Raw genomic sequence first — 22,343 nt, 5'->3', positions numbered from 1 at the left:
AAAAAAAAAAAAAAAAAAAAAAAAAAAAAAAAGCTCAAATATACCCAGTGGTACTTAAGGGGTGGGGGATGTACATATATATATACATATATATTTAAATCTGAACACAATATTCTTTTTGTTTGCTTGTTTTTTTGGTACTGGGGATCAAACTCAGGACCCTGCACTTGCAAGGCCAGCAGCAGAACCATTGAGCTAAATCCTCAGCCCATAGTGATCTTTTTTTTGTTTCACTTGTTTTTTTTTGAAAGTTCTATGTAGCCCAGGCTGGCTTCCAACTCCTAGTGATCCTCCTGCCTCAGCCTCCTGAGTGCTAGGATTACAGGTGTGTGCCACCACACCCAGCTGTTTTCAGTGCAGTATAGGATTTAATGTCAAAATGGTATATGAATTAAAAGTACTCAAAAAATGTTAGTTTAAAATAGTGTTACTGCCAAGTAGGGTAGTACATACCTGTAATCCCAGCACTCAAGAAACCGAGGCGTTCCAGGCCCGCCTGGGCTACATAGTGAGACCCTGCCTCAGAGTCAAAAAGATGAAGTTACTTTTTAAGCAGTTACAACCAAAGACCATGCATTTCCTATTGCAAAATTCAAAGCTATCAAATATTTTTTAAATTTGTGGAATTCTTTTTCTGGCAAAATAAAGGGCAAGGTCCCTCCTCCCACTGGGGATGGAATCCTGAGCCTTCACACTGAGCTACATGCCCGCCACCCCTTTGTAAAATTTTGAGACAGGGTCTAAATTGTTCAAGTTGCGTTTGAATTTCTGACCTTCCTGTCTCGGCCTCTCACGGTGCTGGGATAAAGGTGTGTACCACCACGCTTGGCAAAGCCACAGTGGCAGACGAGGATCAGTACTCATCAAGCTCGGTGTAGCTGATTACTCAGTCCAGTCTGTGCTGGCTCCAAAGCTTTGAGATGAAAGCACAGTCTGGTATGTGGGAGGTGATCCAATGGGGTTTAGTGTTAATTTAAGGTCAGAACTCCAGATTATTTATCTTGAAACATATCCTGAGATTTTTAAAGATGGACAAACTGCAACATTTGGGCCCATTTCTTATAAAATTGAAACCTACCTAGTTTTGCTTTTCGTGAAGTTGATTGAACCTTCTGGGACCCCCTCCCCTAACCCGTGCTAGTGACTCAGCCCAGGGCCTTGTGCACTTTGGTCACTAACGACTTTGTGTGAACTCACGTGTAACAAAAACAGCTACACATACTGAAAATACCTGACGTCTTCTGAATTCAACTGTTCCACCTTCCTGCTTTAAAATTCTAAATCACTGCATATAAGATCACTTTTAAACCCTTCCCCCTTTAAAAAATGATGCCACTTCAGTTACAGGGAGGAGGACAAAGTATCAGGGTTAGACAAAGTCCCCCCGTATAGCATACATTTTTTAGATAGTTACACAGCTACAGCTGAGCATAGTTACGGCTAAGTTTGAGTTTGTCCTGGAGAAAGGTTTGTAAACCCTAAGAGAAACTAGGGATTCACATGAAAGGCCAGTGACTGCTGGGGCTGCTTATCAAGGTGGACCTGGGCTAAATACAAAACTACTTAACTCACCACGTCAAGACTTTCCTACACCAGTTTTATTTGAAACACAAATAAGTATTTCTCTTTCTGTAATGGCAAATGATTCAAATAACGGTGAACATGAATCATTGACTAATACAAGGGTTTTAAATATGAAACCAATCATTTTTAAAAAAGCAAAAGAACAGTTATATACAAAAGTACCTGGAATCCTTGATTCCAAAAATGAAATGAGTTCATAAAATCTGTGGTGAAACCAAACATTCCACCCCTGCTTTGGAGAAGGGCTATAATACAACATTCAGTCAGCTGGAGATGAACTGGTAGAGGTGTCTGTACATAAATTTCAAGTCTTTTTCACGTGTGCAGAATCATCCAGATCTTCCCGACTGAATGGGCAGTCCCGTGGCTTTCTTCCTTTTCTGTATTCCCAAAAAGGCTACATGAAGTTCAACTCTTGATGAGCCACTTACAACAGCAGTTCCTTAGGAGCCAACATGACAGGTGGTTCAATTTCCCTATGAGAAACAAAACTGGCCACCTACAGCAAAATGTCAAAGCGGGCAGGTCCTTCTTTCCTCCTCCTGATTATGTACAATGTCTCCTTTTAAGACTATTATCCCCCATCATACTTGTTCCTTCACAAGTCTAAACCTTGAGGTGATATGAAGGAGATCAACATCAAGAAAAGAAAAATTCAGAAATGAAGAAACTGGAAGGTATGCAATACACCCCCAGAGCATCTCAAAACCCCAGCTACAGTACAATTTGCTGTACAGCTATGGTCCTTAGGTAATTGCAGCTTTAACGAGTTTTTTCTTTTCCATTCAGGTGTTTAAAGGGCACCAAATGAGTACTGGGCAAGAGGAGCTTGCTGGGAGTTAGAAATTTAAAAATTGACCACTTTATGTCCCTGTGATAATTCAATGCCAGAAGGAAGGCGTGTACTGAAGAAAAGAAGGGACGACTTCCATACTAAAAAATAATTCCTCTAATCCAGGGAATCCCAGAAGTAGAAAATTAGGATCAGGGGACCCCTGAGGCACTTTAAAGCCTTTTAAAAAATTACAGTAATAATAAATTAGCTATTGCTCTTCAGAGGCTTACAGAGCTGCTGAAGCATCAAAATTGTGTACAAAGAATTATGTCCATATTTGTTTTCTTGAGCTACTCGGCTCTCTTTAAAGCTTAGATGAAATCTCCAAATACCTTTAAAAAGACACATAATTTACGCAGAGAGGTGGGGTTCCTGTTTAGTGGTGGTATGGAATTTGGTCCACAATGGTAGCAGCTGTCATCAATCTCAAACACACACAATATGAAGTACATTAAGACAATACATGAAAGAAAGGATACAACGAGGGGAAAACAGATAAACATGACAAATACCTCAAGGCATCACTAAGTTCTCTCACACCCTTTCAACTCAGCTCCCTCTCAGTCTTTTTTTTTTCTTTTTTTTTTTTTTGTGGAGAGAAGGTTATTACAGAACTTTTCTCAAAGATGCTTAACAATGGCATTAAATGGACAAAATGTTTAGCAAGGGTCTTGAAAAATCTAACCCGAAGTAATCCAGGACACATACAGTAATTCAGAGGTATACTTCTGATTTGGGGCAAATCCAAGAATAAAGAAATAATCATCTCAGGTACATTGTTAGAATAAATGAAACAAAGTCTTTTTGGTGTTTTTTTTTAAGTGTTCTTCTCTCACTGGCACCTTCAGCTATCAATCATTTCTGAGAGTTCAAGCAGAAGGTCGTCTTCATCTTTCCCAGGATCCAGGTCAATCTCAGCTTCTAATTTGCCTCCTGAAATCTCCCATATGAGCTTCTCAAAGTCATCCTCTACAGAGAGAGGGGGCTTTCCTGTGGAGGCCGAGCTGAGCCGGCGAGTTTTCGTGGCTGTTTGGGAGGAAGGGCCCGATCCTTCTGGGGGTGTGGGGTCTGAAGAGGACTGGGTTGGAGGCAGCACAAAACTGTTAAGAAAGAAGGAAAAGGATCATGAGAACCAAGTGTACCTCTTCTCAGTGGTTACTGACCCACCTCGGCTCAGGGGCACATGGAGTTAACCAAAGTTGTTTGTCTTCTGAGCACATATGTAAGACAAAACTACTTTAGTAATCTGAGACCAAGCATGATTACAATTTAAGGGTATCATTTAGCCAGGTATTAAAAACAGCTTTTGGATAATGTAGGCAAACTATAAACAATGGTGCCAAAGGAGAATAATCCGAATTTCATGTTTTCTTCAGAATTAGCTTGAAGTTCAGCAGATTTACTTAAATGTAGTTCAACTTTTAAGCGTTATTCTCTAGAAAGCATAAACAATCCAGTGGCCCACAGCTGAGGAGAAATCACAGCGCATTACCTTTCTCGAGGTGTTTCTGTCTCAGACACAGTGACTGATTCGTCCTCAGAGGGCAGCGGGACAACGGCCTACACAAGGAAGAGTGAGGTAATCCAGTAAGAGGCGCGTGTTGGCATCGCAGTCCATCCATTTTCTTTCGCTGTCTTTTTAGAATCATGGCTATTTCTCCCTCCTCCCCTTTAGGGTACTGGGGCTTGTGTATGCCAGGTAAGCACTCCACCACTGGGTACATCCCCAGCCCACTGGCCTCAAACTTGGGGTAGTTCTCCTGCCTCAGCCTCCAGAGTGCTGGGATTACAGGTGTGCACCACCTGGCTCCCATCATTCTCCAAACCGAGGAATCCAAGAATCGATAACCCAAAGGTTGAGCAAAATATCTTACCATTCAAAAATTCGTTTTTACAAAAATCCTGTCCTAACACTTCACAAATGTCTAAGTGTATGTGTAAAATACAGCAACAATCTAAACAATCAAAATGCACAGAAAATGGCACGAAGCGCTGCACACAGACAGACACACAACAAAGCAGCCTGAGGTGGAGGTGCTGCTTCTTACCATAGCTGCTCTCTTGGCTGGGATTTCCTGGAGGGCGCTGCTGGAGCTGAGTGGCTTCACAGCTGCAACAGCAGGGTGCATCTCCGAGGCCTTGCGCTTCTGGGCCAGTTTGGGAGATGAAGCAACTTTAACCACAGATGGCTTCACATTTAATTTGGGTTTAGCTACAAGGAACAGAAAATATCTGATTAACAGCTAGAATAGTATCTTGTACATAAAGAATAACTCAATAAAATATCAAAATTCCTATTATACTAGAAAATACTTAAAATCCCAGACTGAAATAATCTCACACAGGTGATTATAATGTAGATGATACACACTCAATCCGTTTCACTGGTTCTTGAACTTGTCCCTACTCTATTCCCTGGTATTTTTTCTTTTTCAAAATCAGAGGAAAAAGGGTATTTAGCTCAGTGCCACTGCACCTGCCTCGCAGCCACAAGGTCCTGAGTTTGATCCCCAATACCAAAAACACAAAACAAAATAAAAACAAATCAGAGGAAAAATACACCATAGGAAGTTTTCTCAACAAAGCAATTTAAACAGAAATTTATAATTGAGAAAATCACCTAGTTTAGTAATACGACCCATCAATGTGATCAGTATACAAGATAAATGAAATCCAATCCAACTGTTGCCAAGAAGTTACTGAAACTTGGTATTGTAATTTTAATATCCCAAAGCAAGACATACTATAAAAACACTCACCTTTACCCCTTTTTTCCAAACACGGTGCTGCACATTTCACATTTACTATTGAGTCCCCAATCCCTGAGGTTTCTACCTCTAACTTCTGGCAGGACTTTGTTGGAAGCCTCTTGGTAAGGTGTTGCGTGATACCTGCCAAGGCAGTGAGCGCAGGTTTCTCCACATGGGAATTGCAAGAGGCCGCATCTCTCTGAAGGGGTGTCAAGACCGATTTTTCCTTCTGGAAGGCTCCCCTCTCCTGTTTCTGCATATGATTCTCTCTCATGGTCTCACATCTCTTGACTGAAGCTGTTGTGGTATCAACTCCTACAGTCTCATCTGAAGCCTTCTGGCAAATATAAAATGACAAAATTAAAATCAGTACTTTTAAAAACCTATGACGGGGCCAGGGATTTAGCTCAGTGGCACCGTGCCTACCTCGCAAGCACAAGGTCCCGAGTCCTAGCCCCAGTGCAAAAACAAAAACCTATGATAATCGGGGGCTGGGGATTTAGCTCAGTGGTTCCACTGCCTGCCTTGCAAGTGGAAGGTCTGGAGTTCAAACCCCAGTACCAAAAAAAGAAAAAAGAAAAAAAAACAAAAAAACTATGGTGATTTATGAAGTACCAGACGAATACTGAAGTTAAATGGAGTGTTACATGATCCAGAACCTGAAAAGCTCCTTGATATCACAGAGAATACAATGCTAACAATGAAAGACTGTAATGCTAAAAGTGAAGGCCTAAAAATAACCCACATTTTTCAAGCAAAACACGTACAACCAGAAGTCAAATTAGTGGTGACACATGCCTGTGATTCCACTACTCGGGAGGCTGAGGATGAAGGATTGCCATTATGTTTGAGACCAGCCTGGGTGGGCTACATAGTGAATTCAAGGCCAGGCTGAACCACATAGCCAGACCCTTGTTTAAAAAAAAAGAGCCAGGCTTGGTGGCTCACGCCTGTAATCCCAGCATTCGGGAGGCTGAAGCAGGAGGATCGCTGTGAGATGGAGACCAGCCTGGGCTACATAGTGAGTTCCAGGTCAGTCTCAACTACATAGTGAGACCCTGTCTCAAAAAACCAAAAAGAGAATTCTAGAAAAGTTTACTAGATTTTGTTCAATGCAGGATTCAGAAGCAGGGCGAAAAACATTTAAAAAATATTATGGTCAGTTAAAAAAAAAAGCTTTATAAAGGCAAAGGCAAACACTGAGTACTGGAAACTTTCATAGAGACTGGCACCTAACATATCAGCAATATGTTTGACAGACAGACATTTATTGTCAGCTAAAAGTAAAAAGTTCATTTTACCATCCACCTAGGTTCTGTTTGCCATGGACAAAGACACATAATTATTTTTTTTCTTTTGAGAAAGGGTCTTGCTTTGTAGTTCAGCCTGGCCTTGACCTCACAGCAATCCTCCTGCCTCAGCCTGCTGAGTGCTGGGATCACAGGTGTGCACGACCACACCTAGCTACACAGTGATTTTAAACCAACTTACCTCACTGGCCTCTGTCCTTGTAGCACTATTCTGAGAAGCCACTTCATTTTCTTCCTGAAGCTTTTTCTCTTCTTTCATACCTATATTCAAAGATATCATTAGTGATTTAGGTGGCAACTTCATGAGATGAAGTTAAATAGTACTTCTCTTAATGACAGTAATATGATTATGCCAGTAACCTATAGACAAAGTCTCAAAAGATACATTAAAACATCAAAGATCTAGTGTTGCTATAAACAAACAGCTTCCCTGATTTTCCAGTGGTTTTCAAAATCTAGATAAAGTTCTCAAGGAACTATGAAGACAGCAGGCACACTACTCTTTGGGCTATTACTCAGAGAAGTAGGTTACAAACCTGTTCTTTTGGTGATTCGGAGCAGCCGCCTCATCCCCAGGGTGGCCTCGGAATGGGGCTGGGAGCCTGTGCTGCTCTCAGAGCTCTGCTGTACCCTCAGAGCCTTTTCCAGCTTAATTTCCTCCAGTGTCTTGATGTGCACCTCCTGCATAGATTTTGTTCTAGCTGAAGGCTCCTCTGATTGTCCTTTGCTGATAGTGATGGGAGGCAAAATCACTGTTTTTTTAATTTCACCATCAGTCTTTAGCTTCATGCAAGTTGCATCTTTTTTGCTTTTTTGTCTCTCTGTCTCCTGCTGCCGATGTTTTTTTTCAGCCAGGACCTCAGAGAATGTTTTAATGCGGACAGTGGAGGAGCTTCTTGTTCCTGATGTAGACTCATCAGCTTTTGACGGTCCCTCTGTCTTGAGTTTAGTTTCCAATTCTCCACGTTTCTGACTAGCTCTTTCAAGAAGAATTTCTTCTAATGTTTTCACGTGGATCTCACCAGTTTTATTAATTCTCTCTGTTTTGGGAAAAATAAGTCATTATACTTGGAGTTTATCTAATGACTTATGACCTCTCTACTGTTGGATCAATACAGTGCAATGTACAGGTATCACTCAGGCAGACAAAATGATCAAAAGTTATCACATCAGTTTCACTTTCAATTTTAGATCACTGCTTATTTCAGGTAGGTAGTAGCCCTGCATGAAAACTCTAAAGAAGCAAAAGTCCATGGAGCTATTTATTCACATAAATAAATTCTTAACAGTTGGTGAACTCTGTTGTCATAAACCTCATCAACTAAAATAGTCATACTCAAGTACTTGTCAGTATTTTGTTCTGCAACTTGTGACGTGCCAAGATTTATATGTATTGAACAGATTTTTGCTATAAAGAATGTAATTAGAAACAATTCATGGAGGTTTCCCAGAACTTTTACATTTTTCTAGGTAATACTAGCCTTTTACTGGGCTAATAAAAGCCTTTTAGGCTTAGGAGTATCACTCTTAACATTTTTATAACTACGATTACCATTAGAAATAAAGTACAGTGCCGGGGATTTAGCTCAGCGGTTCGGTGGCCTGCCTTGCAAGCGCAAGGACCTGAGTTCAATCCCCAGTACAAATAAACAAACAAACAAACAAATGAAATGAAATGAAAGAATGAACAAATGAACAATACAGTGCCAGGTGTGATGGTGCAGGCCTGTAATCCCAGTACTAGAGAGGCTAAGGTAGGAGGATCACTGTGAGTTAGGGGCCAGCTTGGGCTACATAGTTAAGTTTAAAATCAGTCTGAATTATATAATGAGACCCTGTCTCAAAAAAAAACCAAACAACAAAAGTACAAGACAGCAATACTGCAACTTAGCCAGACCCTATTTCAGAAAAAGAAAAGAAAAAGGGCAGGGGTAAGGTCTCTAGTGTCACTGGTAGACAAAGTGGGCAGAGAGAGCCCAGATCTGTGTTGATTAATATCAATGAGCCAGCCATAGATTTATTTTTGGGCAGTCAATAGTCCTAGGGAGCATTTGCCTTTACTTCTGAAGCTCAGACTGGTTTCTGGCTGTGAGGCTGGAACCTGATTTGTTAAACCTAAAACACTCTGTGTACCTCCTGCCAGCTTGAACTTGGCTCCTCGATTGCCTGCTGACTTGATCTTGGTTCTGTCTTACCCTGAAGGAGCCAGCTTGCAACAGCTCTGAGTTCCAAGCTCAGCTGACCCCTCTCTCCAAGATGGCAATTGGTTAACTGCCCTCTCCTAGAGGACTTCTGAACCTGAATAACTCACCAGCCACTGCAGTCAGCTGCATCCACTGCTTGGTTTTATTGGTGCTGTTCTCTGTGGAGGCCTCTCGGGTTGCCAATAGTCACTGTGTGTTTGCAGGTTTGAGGAACCCCCTCCCCGCATTCCACGCAGTGAGGCAGAGCTTGGGCATACAATACAACTTGTCACCTCCTTCTTTGCTGGAGTCTTTCTCTTCACTCTCCTTATGGGCTTCAATTCTCCCTTCAGATCCTCACTGGACCTGGGGACCCACTTTCTTCCTTGTCTTTCTCATGTTGCTATATACAGCGTCAGGACACCAAATCTTGGAGAGGCTGTTTCTCTGCACTTTACCACTCTGCCATCTTCCAGGAGGTCCACATGTTGCCATTAATCCCCCTCAAAATATTCCCCTTTGATTCAAACACACATCGTTCTTGCCACTTTCAGAAGTTCTGTAAGTCCTCTATCATGTCTTTAATTGCACTGTTGTAGCTTTCATCCTTAATCGATCCCCCCCCATTTTTTTTTTTTTTTTTTTTTTTTTTTTTATTTTTGAGACAGTGTCTGTCTCATCATGTAGCTCAGGCTGACCTCGAACCCCATTCTGTAACCCAGGCTGGCCTCAACCTTGCAGCAATCCTATCTCAGCCTCCCAAGTGCTGGAATTACAGATGTGCACTACATGCCCAGCATAAAATGTTTACTTTTCACGGTCATTTGACTTTGTGAAAAAGCCAGAAGTTGCACAATGTCAGGTCTGATCAATAAGGTGGAGAAGGACACACTATAAATTTTTCTGATGGCATGCAACAAGATTCGCTGTATTTCTGGATCACATGTCGTATACAGATTACATGTTTTTTTCTGAGAATACATTTCTTTGGCAAGAAAATAAACTTAAAGAAAAAAGAAAAAGCCAGGCTTGATGGTGCATGCTTGAAATCCTAGTTCCTTTAGAGGCTGAGGTACAAGGGTCTCAAGTTTGAAGACAGCCCAAGCAACTCAGCTAGATGCTTCCTATCTCAAAATAACAAAATAGAAAGGGCTGGGGATGTAGCTCTGTGCAGTGTTCCTACATTCCATACCCGTACCACATACACGCAGAGTGCTCTTTTGTAATCTTTCTTTAGTTGATACAATGCAATTTGGCTCTTCTGTATGATTTGTGTTCAGAACGTGACCTTTTATAATGCTGCAGATGAACCTACACTTTGGGTGTCTCAGGCACTGAGCCGTACCACTGGCACATCAGAACATGACTTTCCATGACAGCAATTATCTCAGCATGTAACTACGATAATTTTTATCTAATTCTATTTTGTTGGGTATTCCACTATTACCACAGTGATGAACATTCATTTTCCTATTTTTGAATACAATTCAGGAATTCATACCAGTGAGGAACTGGCAAAGAAAAACTGTGAAGGATAAAAGTACCAGAACAATTTTGAGTACCTGTTGTCTCCTCACTGTTTGGCCCAGATGACAGGCCTAATCGCTCCTTCAGAGATTTAGAAACTTGAACTATAAGAGAGAGAGAAAAAAGTCAGAATCTAAAATTTGAACAGAGACTTTATAGGTTAGGTATTTTTTTCAGTTTATAGAGTATCTGTAATTTTTTTTTTATTTTTAAATCGCATGGGCTTAAATTTTTCTTCGCCCCAGAGGAGATTTTACATGTTACAGTTCCCCAGAGCACTGAAAAGCTAGGGGTAGGGATGACTTTAGTTCTGAAAAGCAAAATCCACTGAATTACTAATTCAGGAAAATAACTTACTATAAAACATTACAAAATCTTTTTTTTTTTTTTTGGTACTGAGGATTGAACTCGGGTCCTTGCGCTTGCAAGGCAGGCCACCAAACTGCTGAGCTAAATCCCCGGTCCACAAAATCTTTTGGTATCAAAAAGTTTTCTTTCTCTAAATCTATTTGAAACATGTTCATTAGTTATGAGAATCTCTGGTATTACTGATACATATGGTGGAAGGGAATTTGGCAAAGAAAGAGAACTAATTGCTCTGAGCACATGAGCAAAGTCCCCAAATGGGAAGATCTATTGATAAAAAGCCTCTGGGGCTAGAAAAAACGTACAAAGAAGTTACTTATCCTCAACAAATAGTGAAGTACAAGAAAACAAATTTTTTTCTTTTTTGTTTGTTTTCTCAAGACAGGGTCTCACTTTGTAGTTCAGGCTGGCCTTGAACTCACTAAGTAGCCCAGGATAACCTCAAACTCGTAGCAGTGATCCTTCTGCCTCAGCCTCCCGAGCGCTGGGATTACAGAAAAGCCACCAGGCCCAGCGTAACAACTTATTGTTTAGTGATCAGTTTAACAGTATAATTAACGTCACACTATTAAGTCATACAAGGGGAACAAAACCTAACCCTTGACTTCTTTCGTATATACCATTCCTAACTCCCAAATCTTTTCATTTAGTTTACATTTCTTTAGAGCAATTTCTAGAACGCTAAATCTATGTCGCTATCTCCATTTTTCCTGGGTTAACAGCTTGCTATCCCCACCAGTACTTTGTCTCCTTATCTTTCTCCACACTACAGGCAAGGTAACACTTATGAATTGCAAATCTGATCCCTTGATGCCTGCTTATAACCTTTCAATGGTTTCTTACTATCCTAGGAAGAGCCCAAATTCTTTTAGATGGCTTCAAAAGTTCTCCAACGATCCTGTTTCTGCTCTTCCTCCTCCGCTAGTAACCATGCTCTTTACTCCAACTCTGTGGTATAGCTAGCTACACAGTTCCTCAAGCATCCCATACTTTCTTAGCTCTGGGATTCTGCAGGGATCATTCCCTCTTCAGGTCCAAATTTCAAAAGACCCTGTATGAACCTTTCCCTGAGAGATGACAACACTAACTACTATATTTTTCTCTGTCACAGAATTTATCACAATATCTGTAAATATTCTTACCTGTCATTACACTGCAAGTCCCTAAGGTATACAATACCACTGTATTCTGTTCAGTAGTGTCTAACCCAGAATCTAGCAGAGTAAACACTTAAAATGTTTGTTGAATGAGTAACAGATACCAAAACATAACCTAATTGGCCTGAACAACAGAATGATGAACCATATTTGTTAACATTACAGTAAGTGTCAGGATCACAGATACACAGCATACTAGAACACAGGTACCTTTCTTTGGTATTTTGTCAATATTCATTTCTGGAGCTTCAACTTTCTTCCCCAGCCTCTGCGCCAGGCTCCGCTTTAATGGGGGATCATTGTCACCACCTACAAATGTGGGGAACTTGGTTTAAGATTTTAATCTTTAGCAAGGTCAAGAGATACAAGAAGAAAGAAGATAAATAGGAAAAGAGACAGGGATGATAGGACAGAGGGTAAAGGAAGTAAAAGGCTCAAGTTGTGATACACACACACACACACACACACACACACACACACATATACACACACACCTCACATAATATATTGTGTATTGCAAACATAGTCTTGTTTTTTTTTGGTTTTTTGAGACAGTGTCTCACTATGTGGTTGAGACTGACGTGGAACTCACTATGTAGCCCAGGCTGGTATGGAACTCACAGGGATCCTCTTGCCTCAGCCTGCCAAGTGCTGAGATTACAGGCCTGTGCTACCAGGCCCGGCTGCAAACACATTCGAATTAAAAAAAAAAAAAAAGAAGAAAAAAAAAAAAAGAAATATAAGCAAAAACAGACAATGGAGAATAATTATGTAAGTTTTCTGCATTTACATGGTATGTGTATGCACCAGCTTCCTTAGGAATTCAATGTTAGAAAAGGGGTAAAAATATTCTAGAGTGGTAAGGGAGAGGCAAAAATTAAAATGTACAAATGAATACCTACCAAATAACTGACTAAAACTAAAAATGGAGCTTCAAGTTCAGAATTAGAAATATGAAAAATGTTTACAAAATCCTTAACTAGCCTGGGCCAGGGATTTAGCTGAGTGGTTCCACTACCTGCCTCGCAAGCTCAAGGTCCTGAGTGTGATCCCTGGCATAAAAAACAAAACAAAACACAAAAAAACTTAACTGGCCAAATGCTGCTACATCATAAACTTTTAAGGTATTCTTGTGACATAAAGAATCTGAAAGCCGTGTAGCCTCTCTTCAATTCCAGGTAAGAATCCTAAGGTTTTCAACAGCCATGCATGATGGTGCATAGCTGTAAGTCCAGCACTCAGGAGGCTGAGGCATGTGGATCGCTGTGAGTCTGAGGCCAGTCTGTGCTACATAGTGAGTTTAAGACCAGTCTGCACTACATACACAGTGAGACCATGTCTCAAAAACCATTAAAAAAAAAAAAAAAAAGGCCATTGGACGTGGTGGCACATGCCTGTAATTTCAACAACAGGGAGGCTAAGGCAGGAGGCTCACCATGAGTTTAAGAGCAGCCTAAATGACATACCAAGACATCTCAAAAAACAAACAAAACAGCCTGGGATTTAGCTCAGTGGTTCGGGGTGACTGCTTCCCAAGCACAAGGGTCTGAGTTCGATCCCTTGTACCAAAAACAAACAAACAAACTCACTTGAAGGTATTGAAAGATTGTCTACCTTACCCAAGTTACTAATTACTGACAGGAGACAAGACCTAAAGCAAGTGTCCCGACTCCAGTTAACTAGTTATTCACGGTCATAATTAATTAAATTGCATTGCTTAAAGTTTCTGTAACTTCAATACAAGGTACAATACCCACATGAAAAACATGAGGAAATTTTGTAAGTATTTTCAGTCCAATATTCAGGGGGATCGGGAAACCAACATTGATGGGATTTATAACAACAGTTTGGCAAAGATACCATGCTAATGCAGAACAAGCAGAAAACAAAAGGTGCACACAAAACTTTATCTCACCTTCTGAAAGTTTTCGTTTCCCCAGTCTCTCAGTAAGACTCAATCTAACCAAGGGTTCTTCTCCTGAAATGGCAAAAACAGCATTTCTCTACCATTAGCCAAGTTTTCTGTATGGGTAGCTACTAATAGGTACAAAGTATATTCTAGTTTGAGTCCACCCAGGAACTCTCTTGAAAAATCACCTCTCAGTCTTAACAAAGACATATAAAAGGAAAAACAGGGCTGGGGATTTAGCTCAGCAGTTCGGTGGACTGCCTTGCAAGCACAAGGACCCCAGTTCAATCCCTGGTACCAAACAAACAAACAAACAAAAGGAAAAACAAAAACCTTTAATAATTTAAACAGTCAAATGTATAGCCCAAACAAAAGCAATAGCACAGTATTAATTATTAACAGCAGCCAAGCAGAAGACAGATTGTGTTTTTAACCAACTGGTTATAAAGCCCAAACTGTACTTTTGCTTACAGAATATGGTAGGTTATATAACTTAATCACCCCCAGCAAGCAAGCTCTTTCTGCTGATTCTTTGTTATTTGAATGGCATAAAACATTTAAATGTATCTGTACACTACAAATTTATTTATGTCCTACTTCTTACTAGACTTAAAACTGGGGCTGGGATATAGCTCAGTGATGCCACTGCCTGCCTCACAAGCCAAGGTCCAGAGTTCAATCCCCAGTTCCAAAATAAATAAATATATAAAAATAAAACTAGAATTAATTTTTCTATAACTTGAAGGGTATATTACAGTTTTACTCATAAAGAAAAGTCAGTAAGTTTGCTGAACGAATACAGGTGAACAGCAAATGTAAAAATTGATATAAACAGTGAAAGCTGGTTGAGTAAGAATTCCAACATTTCCCATACTGGAGTCAGATATAACTTCTCTGTTCTTTATCCTTCCCTCCTCCCTCCCACATTACTGAGGACTGAACCGAGGGCCTTTGCCCTGAGCTACCTACCCACCCACCAAGGCTTTCTTAAAATCTTAAGACAGGGTCTCGCTAATTTGTCCAAGTTGGGCTTACCCTTGATCCTTCTACCTTAGCCCTAGCGTGCTGGGTTTACTGCCAGGTGCTACCACACCTGGTCTCTTTTCATCTTTATACTCAATAAACATATAACTAGTCTTCCTGCAAGGTCATCAAAACTGAAAAAGTTAAAAAGCAACAAACAAACAAGAATTTTCCATTTCAAATTATATAAAAGTAGAAGTCCAACAACTCTTGGGTCTACCTATGCTTTACCTTGTTTGTTTGACAGGGTTACTGTCCTCACCACAGTCCGAACATTCTCTTTTTCAGGACCTGGAACAGGCTGAGGTTGGAGTAGCAGACTGGAAACATTTGAAGAAACTTCTGAATAAGACAAGTCGAAACAACAAATGATTCGTGAAAAATAAAGCTATCACAAGGTAAGAAATTTTGATTCTTAGCCAGTTACGTCCAACACAGACTGCTCTGTCACTATATGCCAGTCAACCTTTCTGTACATCTTCTCTACCTACAATGAAATGATGTGACGGCTGGGGGCGTCTCAGGCACAATGTGAAAACAAAACATAAAACTGAGCCAGGCATGGCGATGCACACTGCAATCCCTGTCCCGGGACTCTGGAAGGCTGAGAGAGGAGGATCTTAAGTTTGAGTACTGCCTGGGCAATTTAGTGAGACCTTGTCTCAAAGTGAAAACTAAAAAAGGGGTTGGAGATGTACCTCATTGCAAAGGCCTGAGGTTCAATTTCTGGAACTGGGAGGAAAAAAAAAAAAAGGGTAATGTTATTCTAGAGTTAACCTCAGAAGCATATTAGTCATCTGGCGTGTCAATCCAAACTTTTCTATCTAAATTTAATCATTTATAAAATCTTAACCCCAAGGTTCCAACACAGCAAGCTTTAAGAAAAATTCTGCCTTGCAAGCGCAAGGACCTGAGTTCAATCCCCGGTAGCAAAAAAAAAAGAAAAAAGAAAGAAAAATTCTCAGAATCAACTATTTGTTTCTCTCCATAGAATACATTTCACACCTGACCTACAATTTTTAGAGCGGAAATATAAACCAGCCAGAGGTTGAGGCAAGCCTCAGAAAAAAATCCTAGAAACTTTTGAGGATTCTACCACAAATGAAGCTTTTTTTGCTCCAGTATTGTTAATGGTATGTTTCATATTTCCCAAGATATATAGGTCCTTTTAGGTTAGGTGAGTTATGAATAGGTAAGGAATGAAACACAGTGGCAGTTTTACTTCAACTCAGAGAAATCAAAATCTATTTGCTCATCTTGGCTGTTGCTTCCAGCGTCCCTATTTTTCTCTTGTAACATACAACCATCCCTGGCAAAGCATGCGATGACTTACCACCCTGCTTCTTGAATTTTTCCTTCATTTTCTTTGACTTAATTTCCTCGAGAGTTTTTATTCCAAAATTTAAACTTTCACCTGAGAAACCCAAATAGAAATCACATGAGGAACTAGACCCTTTTTAAACACCTTTGCTTTTCATACATTTATAGCAAGCATTCAAGTATTTTTTGAATGAAGGATTAAGAAAGTGTACATGTAAGTTATACATGTAGCTTGGGGAGGGAAGAGGGAATTCAGTGATTCTGAACTAAACTTCAAATGTAGTTAAAGTAGTGTGGACATATTTAGTTGTGTTTAAAATTTAGCAACTATACCACCTCTTCTTACCTTGCTTTAAATTGACTCCGGGTTTTCGTGCAGGAGCCACTCGTAATCCATTGTGGACTTCAGGAGTTGCTTGTAGAGTAGGTGTTTTGCTTTCATCACCCTCCTCAGAAAATTGGTCTGTGTATCAACATTTAAGATCAATTTACAATTAAAAACAGGCCTACGGCTTTAATACTGATTCTGTCCAATTCATTCCATGACCCTGTTTGTTTACATTTGTTTGTTTGTTTGTTTTTTGAGACAGGGTCTCACTATGTAGTTGAGACTGACCTGGAACTATGTAGCCCAGGCTGGTCTTGAACTCACAGCGATCCTCCTACCTCAGCCTCCCGAGTGCTGGGATTATAGGCGTGTGCAACCACGCCCGGCTTGCTTGCATTTAAAAGAAGGCTAGCTAGGTATGGTAGCACACACTTGCAGTCCCAGCTACTTGGGAGGATAAGGCAGGAGGATCACAAGTTTGAGGCCAGCATGGGCATCTTAGCAAGGTTCTGTCACAAAACAAAAAGAGCTGGGAATATAGCAAGATCCTATCTCAAAATAGAGAGGTAGGGGTAGAGAACCTGGCTAGCATGCAAGAGGCCCTGGCCTCCATCCTCAGTTCAGCAAAAATAACTAAAACTTACCGTCATCATCTTCATCATCATCTGCAGCATTGATTACAACTGGTGGATGTGTCGGGCTAGGAACATTTTCAGAACTTTCTACTTTCATAACACTCCGCAGCTGAGGGGAAGGGTTAGACTGGACAGACAATTTGTTCTGTTGAGCCGTGAGCTGGCTGGCCTTTACTTCTTCTTCTTGTGACTCAAGCACAGTGGGCAATACAGCTAAATATACAAAACCAGTCATAAATTAACGAAGAACATACAATTCCAATTCAACAAAAAATTTCTGGTCTTTTAGGGTAAGTTTGGTATATTTTCCTTATAAGTTTTTGTATCTTTTTACCTAATTCTTCCATTTAGTTTCTAAACTTTTGGGGAACTAAAAATGTGCTTTTAGTCAGTAACTCTTCACTGAATGGAAACATAGTGGTACTCAACACAGAATAAACAGAAGGCTAGATGCATACTAGTTGTTTCAAAGTTTATGCACTTAATTTTAAAATTAAGATTCTATGCTTTTTTTGATCAGCAAAGAAATAGTTTTTCAGAGACAGAAGGTAAGTCAGGTGTGGTGGTATGCACCTATAGTCTCCACTCTTTGGGAGGTTAAAGCAGGAGGATCATGAATTTAAGGCCAGGCAGGGCAACTCAGTGAGACCTTGTTTCAAAATTAAATTTTTAAAAAAGGAGTAAGGTAGATTGGGTGTGGTGGCACATGGCTATAATCCCAGCATTTGGGAGGCTGAGGCAGGAGGACCACTGTGAGTTCAAGGCCAGCCTGGGTAATATAGTGAGTCCAAGACCATTCTAAACTACATAGTGAGACCCTGTCTCAGAAAGACAAAAAAAAAAAAAAAAGCCCAAATAAATAAATAAATTAAATTAAATAAATAAAAAGAGTTGAGTTTATCAACCCCTTTATTTAATCATACAACAGTGTAGCCCAGTGGTAGAATGTTTGCCTAGCATGCATAAGTCCCTGAGTCCAATTCCCAGTAAGGATGGGGGCAAGGGTAGAAGAATGAAAAATAGTATTTACTTGAACAAATCAGAAAAGAGTGAGCCTACTTTGTCATTAAAGTAAAAAGATGTAGCCCACAAATTTTAATCATATAGCTGGTAACTTTCTATTTAACTTTTAATGCTGAGGATTAAACCCAGGGCCTCATGCATGTCAACCAAGTAGTAATACCCCTAGGTCCAGATCTGACCTTTAAGTGGCCAATAACGCCACTAGGGAAATTAAATTAAAGGAGACTTTGGAAATAAATACTAGCTTTCTACAGGGTACGTATTTTAGGTGACAGCCTAGAGGGTTAGGGTTACCAAATATTTTCTGTGCTGAGCCAGGCAGTTAATATGCTAGGCATTCTGGGCCACACAGCCTCTGTCTCAATTATTTGTTCTTCAGCAGTAGCAGAAAATTAGCCATACAAACATATGCAAATGAATGGGCAAGGAAGGCTACATTCCAATCTTTGTTTTACAAAATAGGCAGAGGACCAGATCTGCCACACCATGGTCTAGAGGAGCAATGGTGAACCTCTGAGGAGCTGTCAGGAATACAAACTGCCCACGGTGGGCATGCTTCCCATAGGTTCACCACCACTGGCTGCAGAGTCAAATTTCATTTGAAAACCTTATTGGTCTGATAAGAAAATAGGACATGAAACAAGCTGTAGCAACCTAATCTGGCATGCCAAGAAAAGTTTGGTTGCATGAGTGGGTACAAATCATTTAACCATAATCAGGTTCATTTAAGTGGAAGTAGTACTGCTCCATCAGTGGGCTGAAAGAAGGCAATGTGCGTGAAGTATCTGGTACAGTGTGCACAACAGGTGTCTAACTAACAGGAACTATTCTTTTAAAATTAAGAACTGATCTCACTTTTGCTTGGAGGTAGGAATAGGCCATCAACATAGCGTCCTCTGTTGTGATGGAAAGCACAGTTTAGTTTTTGACATCCCATTGGCTGATTTTCCCAGTAACACGGAATCTCACTGCGTTTTTTCTGTAAGAGAAAAAAAGATTTTCCATTAAAAAATGAAGTAAGACCTGTTGTTTTTCTGGACCAAATTCATACAGGGTTCAAAATCTGAGGCATGTGACATGACTATTAGCAGTAAGAAGAGGGGTCACTGAAAGTGACAACAGTTTAGGCATGGAGGAGAGGTGAAAAGGAGCAGCGGGCTAGTTTATCTGCTCTTCTTTCCTCCTTGGCCTCATCCCCAAACCCAAATGTCTACACTTAATTTAGAGAAACAGGATACAGTAGCTACGATTATGGAATCATCAGCCAGGTGTGGTAGCGTATGCCTATAATCCAAGGCAGGAGGATCACAGCAAGTTCTACTACACAGTGAGCTCCAGGCCAACCTGAACTACAGGGCAAGACTGTCACAAACAGGTTTACAGAATCAAAGACAACATAATGGAATTTTCATTTCCATTATGCTACTTAATAGCTATGTGACCCTGGACAATTTAATGCCTTCAGACTCACCTTCCTTAGCAATAAAATGTAAGAGTATCAGGCTCATCCCTGTATAATCCCAGCTCCTCAGGAGGCTAAGACAGGAAGACTGTAAATTTGACATCAGCTTGGGAAACTTAATGAGACCCTGTCTCAAAACAAAAACTAAAAAAAAAAAAGAAAGAAAGAAAAAAAAAGAAAGGCAAGAGATGTAGCTCAGTGGTAGAGTGCTTGCTTAGCATGTGTCAGTCTCAAAAAATTTATGGAAGAGGGCTAATTCACTTCTTATAAAGATTACAAGAAATAATGTATTTAAAGCACATAGTACATGGAACAGACTCAATGAAATGCAGCTATTATTTGAAGCTATGAGTTCAAGGTTGTTAGAAAATTTTTCTCATAACTTTTTTTTTTTGAGACAGGGTCTTGCTATGCAGTTCAGGCTGGCCTTGAACTCACTGAAATCCTCTTGTTTCAGCCTCCTGCATGCTAACACCTGGCAACTTTTCCAAGTAAGGTATGTGCAATAATACACTAAGAGTAAGTAGAATGTATTCTTCCAAGCTACATCACTCCCATAATAGAAGGATGGGGATTGAAGGCTTAGCTTAATGGCTGAGCACTTGTCTAGCATGCATGAGGCCCTGCGCCAGACTCCCCGTACCACAAAAGCAAAAAACAAAACCAAAACACCTATACATCTAGTATAAACTGCTGTATATCTATGTCTGGATCTATGTCTGGGTTCAATTCTTAGTACAGGAAGAAAAAAGAAATAAAAAAGAACAGAAGAAAGAAGAGGAAGAAGAAGAAGAGGAAGAGGAGGAAGAGGCAGAGGAGGAGGAAGAAGAGAACATAGGTTCTATGTCTAAGAGTTGAATACACATCTCCAAAAGATGTGTACAGCTACTTGACAGCACGTGAAAGGCTGTGGGTTCTATCCCCAGAAACAGGGTGGCGGGCAAAAAGGAACTTTCACAGCAGTACTATTTGTAATAGCTTCAAAATTTTGCAAACAACTCAAATGTACATCAATACCAGAACAGATACACTGTACTGTATTTGTACAATAAAACACCATCTAGTGATAAGTAGGAACTAACCACTACCATAGTTATTATTATACAAATATCAAAAGAGTCAAAACTTTTCTAATGTAGGATAGTCTGGATAGAGATTAGCTTTAGGGGTATGGTTGAAGGCAAAGAAATAATAAGACAGAAGAAAAGAACGTCATTAACGCTCTTTTTCTTTTTGGTACCAGGGATAGAAATAATACTCTTTTTCTGAAACTAAGTGCAATTGAAATAACTATATTCACTTTGGGGAAAATTCTTCAAATTTTAAGATTATTATTTGTGTACTTTTCTACACTTTATTAATTCAATTTTTTAAAACAACTAAAAAGTGCTTTTGTAGAGTTAACCAACTGTATGTTGGATCTCTCATCACAATGATTAGTTTTAAGTTTGTTTATATTTCAGAAAAGAACAGCAGAATTACTTCAGAGATCTGAAAATATGGAGGAAACAAAAATACCATTACAAAAACATTCTTAGTCAGGTGTGGTGGCACACACCTGTAACCCCAGCATTTGGAAGGCTGAGGCAGGAGGAATGCCATGAGTTTAAGGCCAGCTTGGGCTGCACAGCAAGCAATTAACTCATGCTTAAACAAAGCCTACCTAACATTCATGTTTTCAAACAATATGCTATACTTCAGTCTTATGTTTTGGAACCATTTTAAAGAGCAGAATGACCAAAAAACAAAAAACTGGATAAAATCATGGCACCAAGCAGTCTATGAAAAGAATACTTAATTACAGTACGAGAGCTGAAACATGAAGGCAGAGCTGTCAACACCTCAACTGAAAATATGCATATCTGGTGAATGCTGTACTCTATGTCCTTCGAATGACCTAAGTACTCAAGCAGTGATTTGGGAGTTACAGATTAAGTACTATATTAGCAAGTAGGAAAAATGGCTAATATGGAACCTATACTATAGACAATGGAAATAAACTACAGAAGAGGTAACTGTACAAGAGATCCTTTTCAGCCCTTTCCTACAGTCATTATTAAGGTTCTCTTTTTGTACTTCCAGAGATCTAAAAAATATACAGGCAGGACTAGAGATTTAGCTCAGTGGTGCCAGCACCTGCCTCACAAATGCAAGGTCCTGAGTTTGATTCCTGGTACCAAAAAAATAATAAAAAAATATACAGGCAAACAAAAAAAAAATGTTCTTTTCTCTCCTATTTTGTATACTTTGTCCCATACTTAAGTTTTTCATTTGACAGTATGTCCCGATCGTTCCATATCAGAAGTTAGTTTTCCCTCTGAAAGTTTTGTTGTTTTATGGGCACTGTGGTGCACACCTGAAACCCCAGTTCCTCAGGAGACTGAGGTAGGAGGATTAGACGTTTCAGGGCAGCTTGGGTAACTTAGAGAGACCCAAAAGGGTTGGGAGTGGAGAGTCTCAATGGTAGAGCACTATATTAGCATGCTAACAGCCTTAGGTTCCATCCCCAGTAATGAAAAATGACCCCCCCAAAAAAAACTCTTTTTCTTTTTGCCCACCAAAAAATACTTATTGGTGGTACTGAAGACTTACATCAATCTCCATGTGCCGAAACCTGCACACCTGTCGAAAACAGCGTCCTTCTTGCCATAATGTGCAAACAGTTTCATTTCCTAGTGCAGCTTCACAGTGACGGAATGGGCAGCTGTCACCCTGTTAAAAAAAGAGAACAGAGAAAAGAAATGTAGCCAGGCATGGTAGCACACGCCTATAATCCCAGCACTCAGGAGGCAGAGGCATGAGGATAGCTCTGAGTTCCAGGCTAGCCTTGGCTGCACAATGAATGAGTTCAGGGCCAGCCTGAACTACAAAGACCCCGTTTCCTGTCTCAAAAAGCCAAAAACACCAAAAAAAAAAAAAAAAAAAAAAAAA

At 40.1% G+C, this 22,343-nt stretch overlaps 1 protein-coding gene across 4 annotated transcripts in view; it reads right to left on the bottom strand.

Annotated features, from left to right (window-relative positions):
• Positions 1 to 2,996: 2,996 nt before the first annotated feature.
• Positions 2,997 to 22,343, bottom strand: part of Zc3h11a (zinc finger CCCH-type containing 11A) — a 37,790-nt gene continuing 18,443 nt past the window's right edge. For all 4 annotated transcript variants that reach the window (XM_010645027.3, XM_010645028.3, XM_033762178.1 and 1 more), the window contains 15 exons: positions 22,005 to 22,124; positions 18,806 to 18,929; positions 16,937 to 17,140; positions 16,311 to 16,427; positions 15,978 to 16,058; positions 14,876 to 14,986; positions 13,628 to 13,690; positions 11,923 to 12,021; positions 10,225 to 10,293; positions 7,016 to 7,519; positions 6,661 to 6,740; positions 5,179 to 5,506; positions 4,468 to 4,631; positions 3,912 to 3,979; positions 2,997 to 3,519 (listed from right to left, as the gene is read on the bottom strand). In XM_010645027.3, coding sequence (XP_010643329.1) covers positions 3,264 to 3,519; positions 3,912 to 3,979; positions 4,468 to 4,631; positions 5,179 to 5,506; positions 6,661 to 6,740; positions 7,016 to 7,519; positions 10,225 to 10,293; positions 11,923 to 12,021; positions 13,628 to 13,690; positions 14,876 to 14,986; positions 15,978 to 16,058; positions 16,311 to 16,427; positions 16,937 to 17,140; positions 18,806 to 18,929; positions 22,005 to 22,124 — 2,388 coding nt within the window. In that variant the 3' untranslated portion in view covers positions 2,997 to 3,263. The remainder of the gene's footprint in view (positions 3,520 to 3,911; positions 3,980 to 4,467; positions 4,632 to 5,178; positions 5,507 to 6,660; positions 6,741 to 7,015; positions 7,520 to 10,224; positions 10,294 to 11,922; positions 12,022 to 13,627; positions 13,691 to 14,875; positions 14,987 to 15,977; positions 16,059 to 16,310; positions 16,428 to 16,936; positions 17,141 to 18,805; positions 18,930 to 22,004; positions 22,125 to 22,343) is intronic.

This window comes from Fukomys damarensis, unplaced genomic scaffold (assembly GCF_012274545.1).
Source record: "Fukomys damarensis isolate Sample0158 unplaced genomic scaffold, DMR_v1.0_HiC HiC_scaffold_11, whole genome shotgun sequence".
NCBI lineage: Eukaryota > Metazoa > Chordata > Mammalia > Rodentia > Bathyergidae > Fukomys > Fukomys damarensis.
This window is presented reverse-complemented; position numbering and strand designations above follow the sequence as displayed.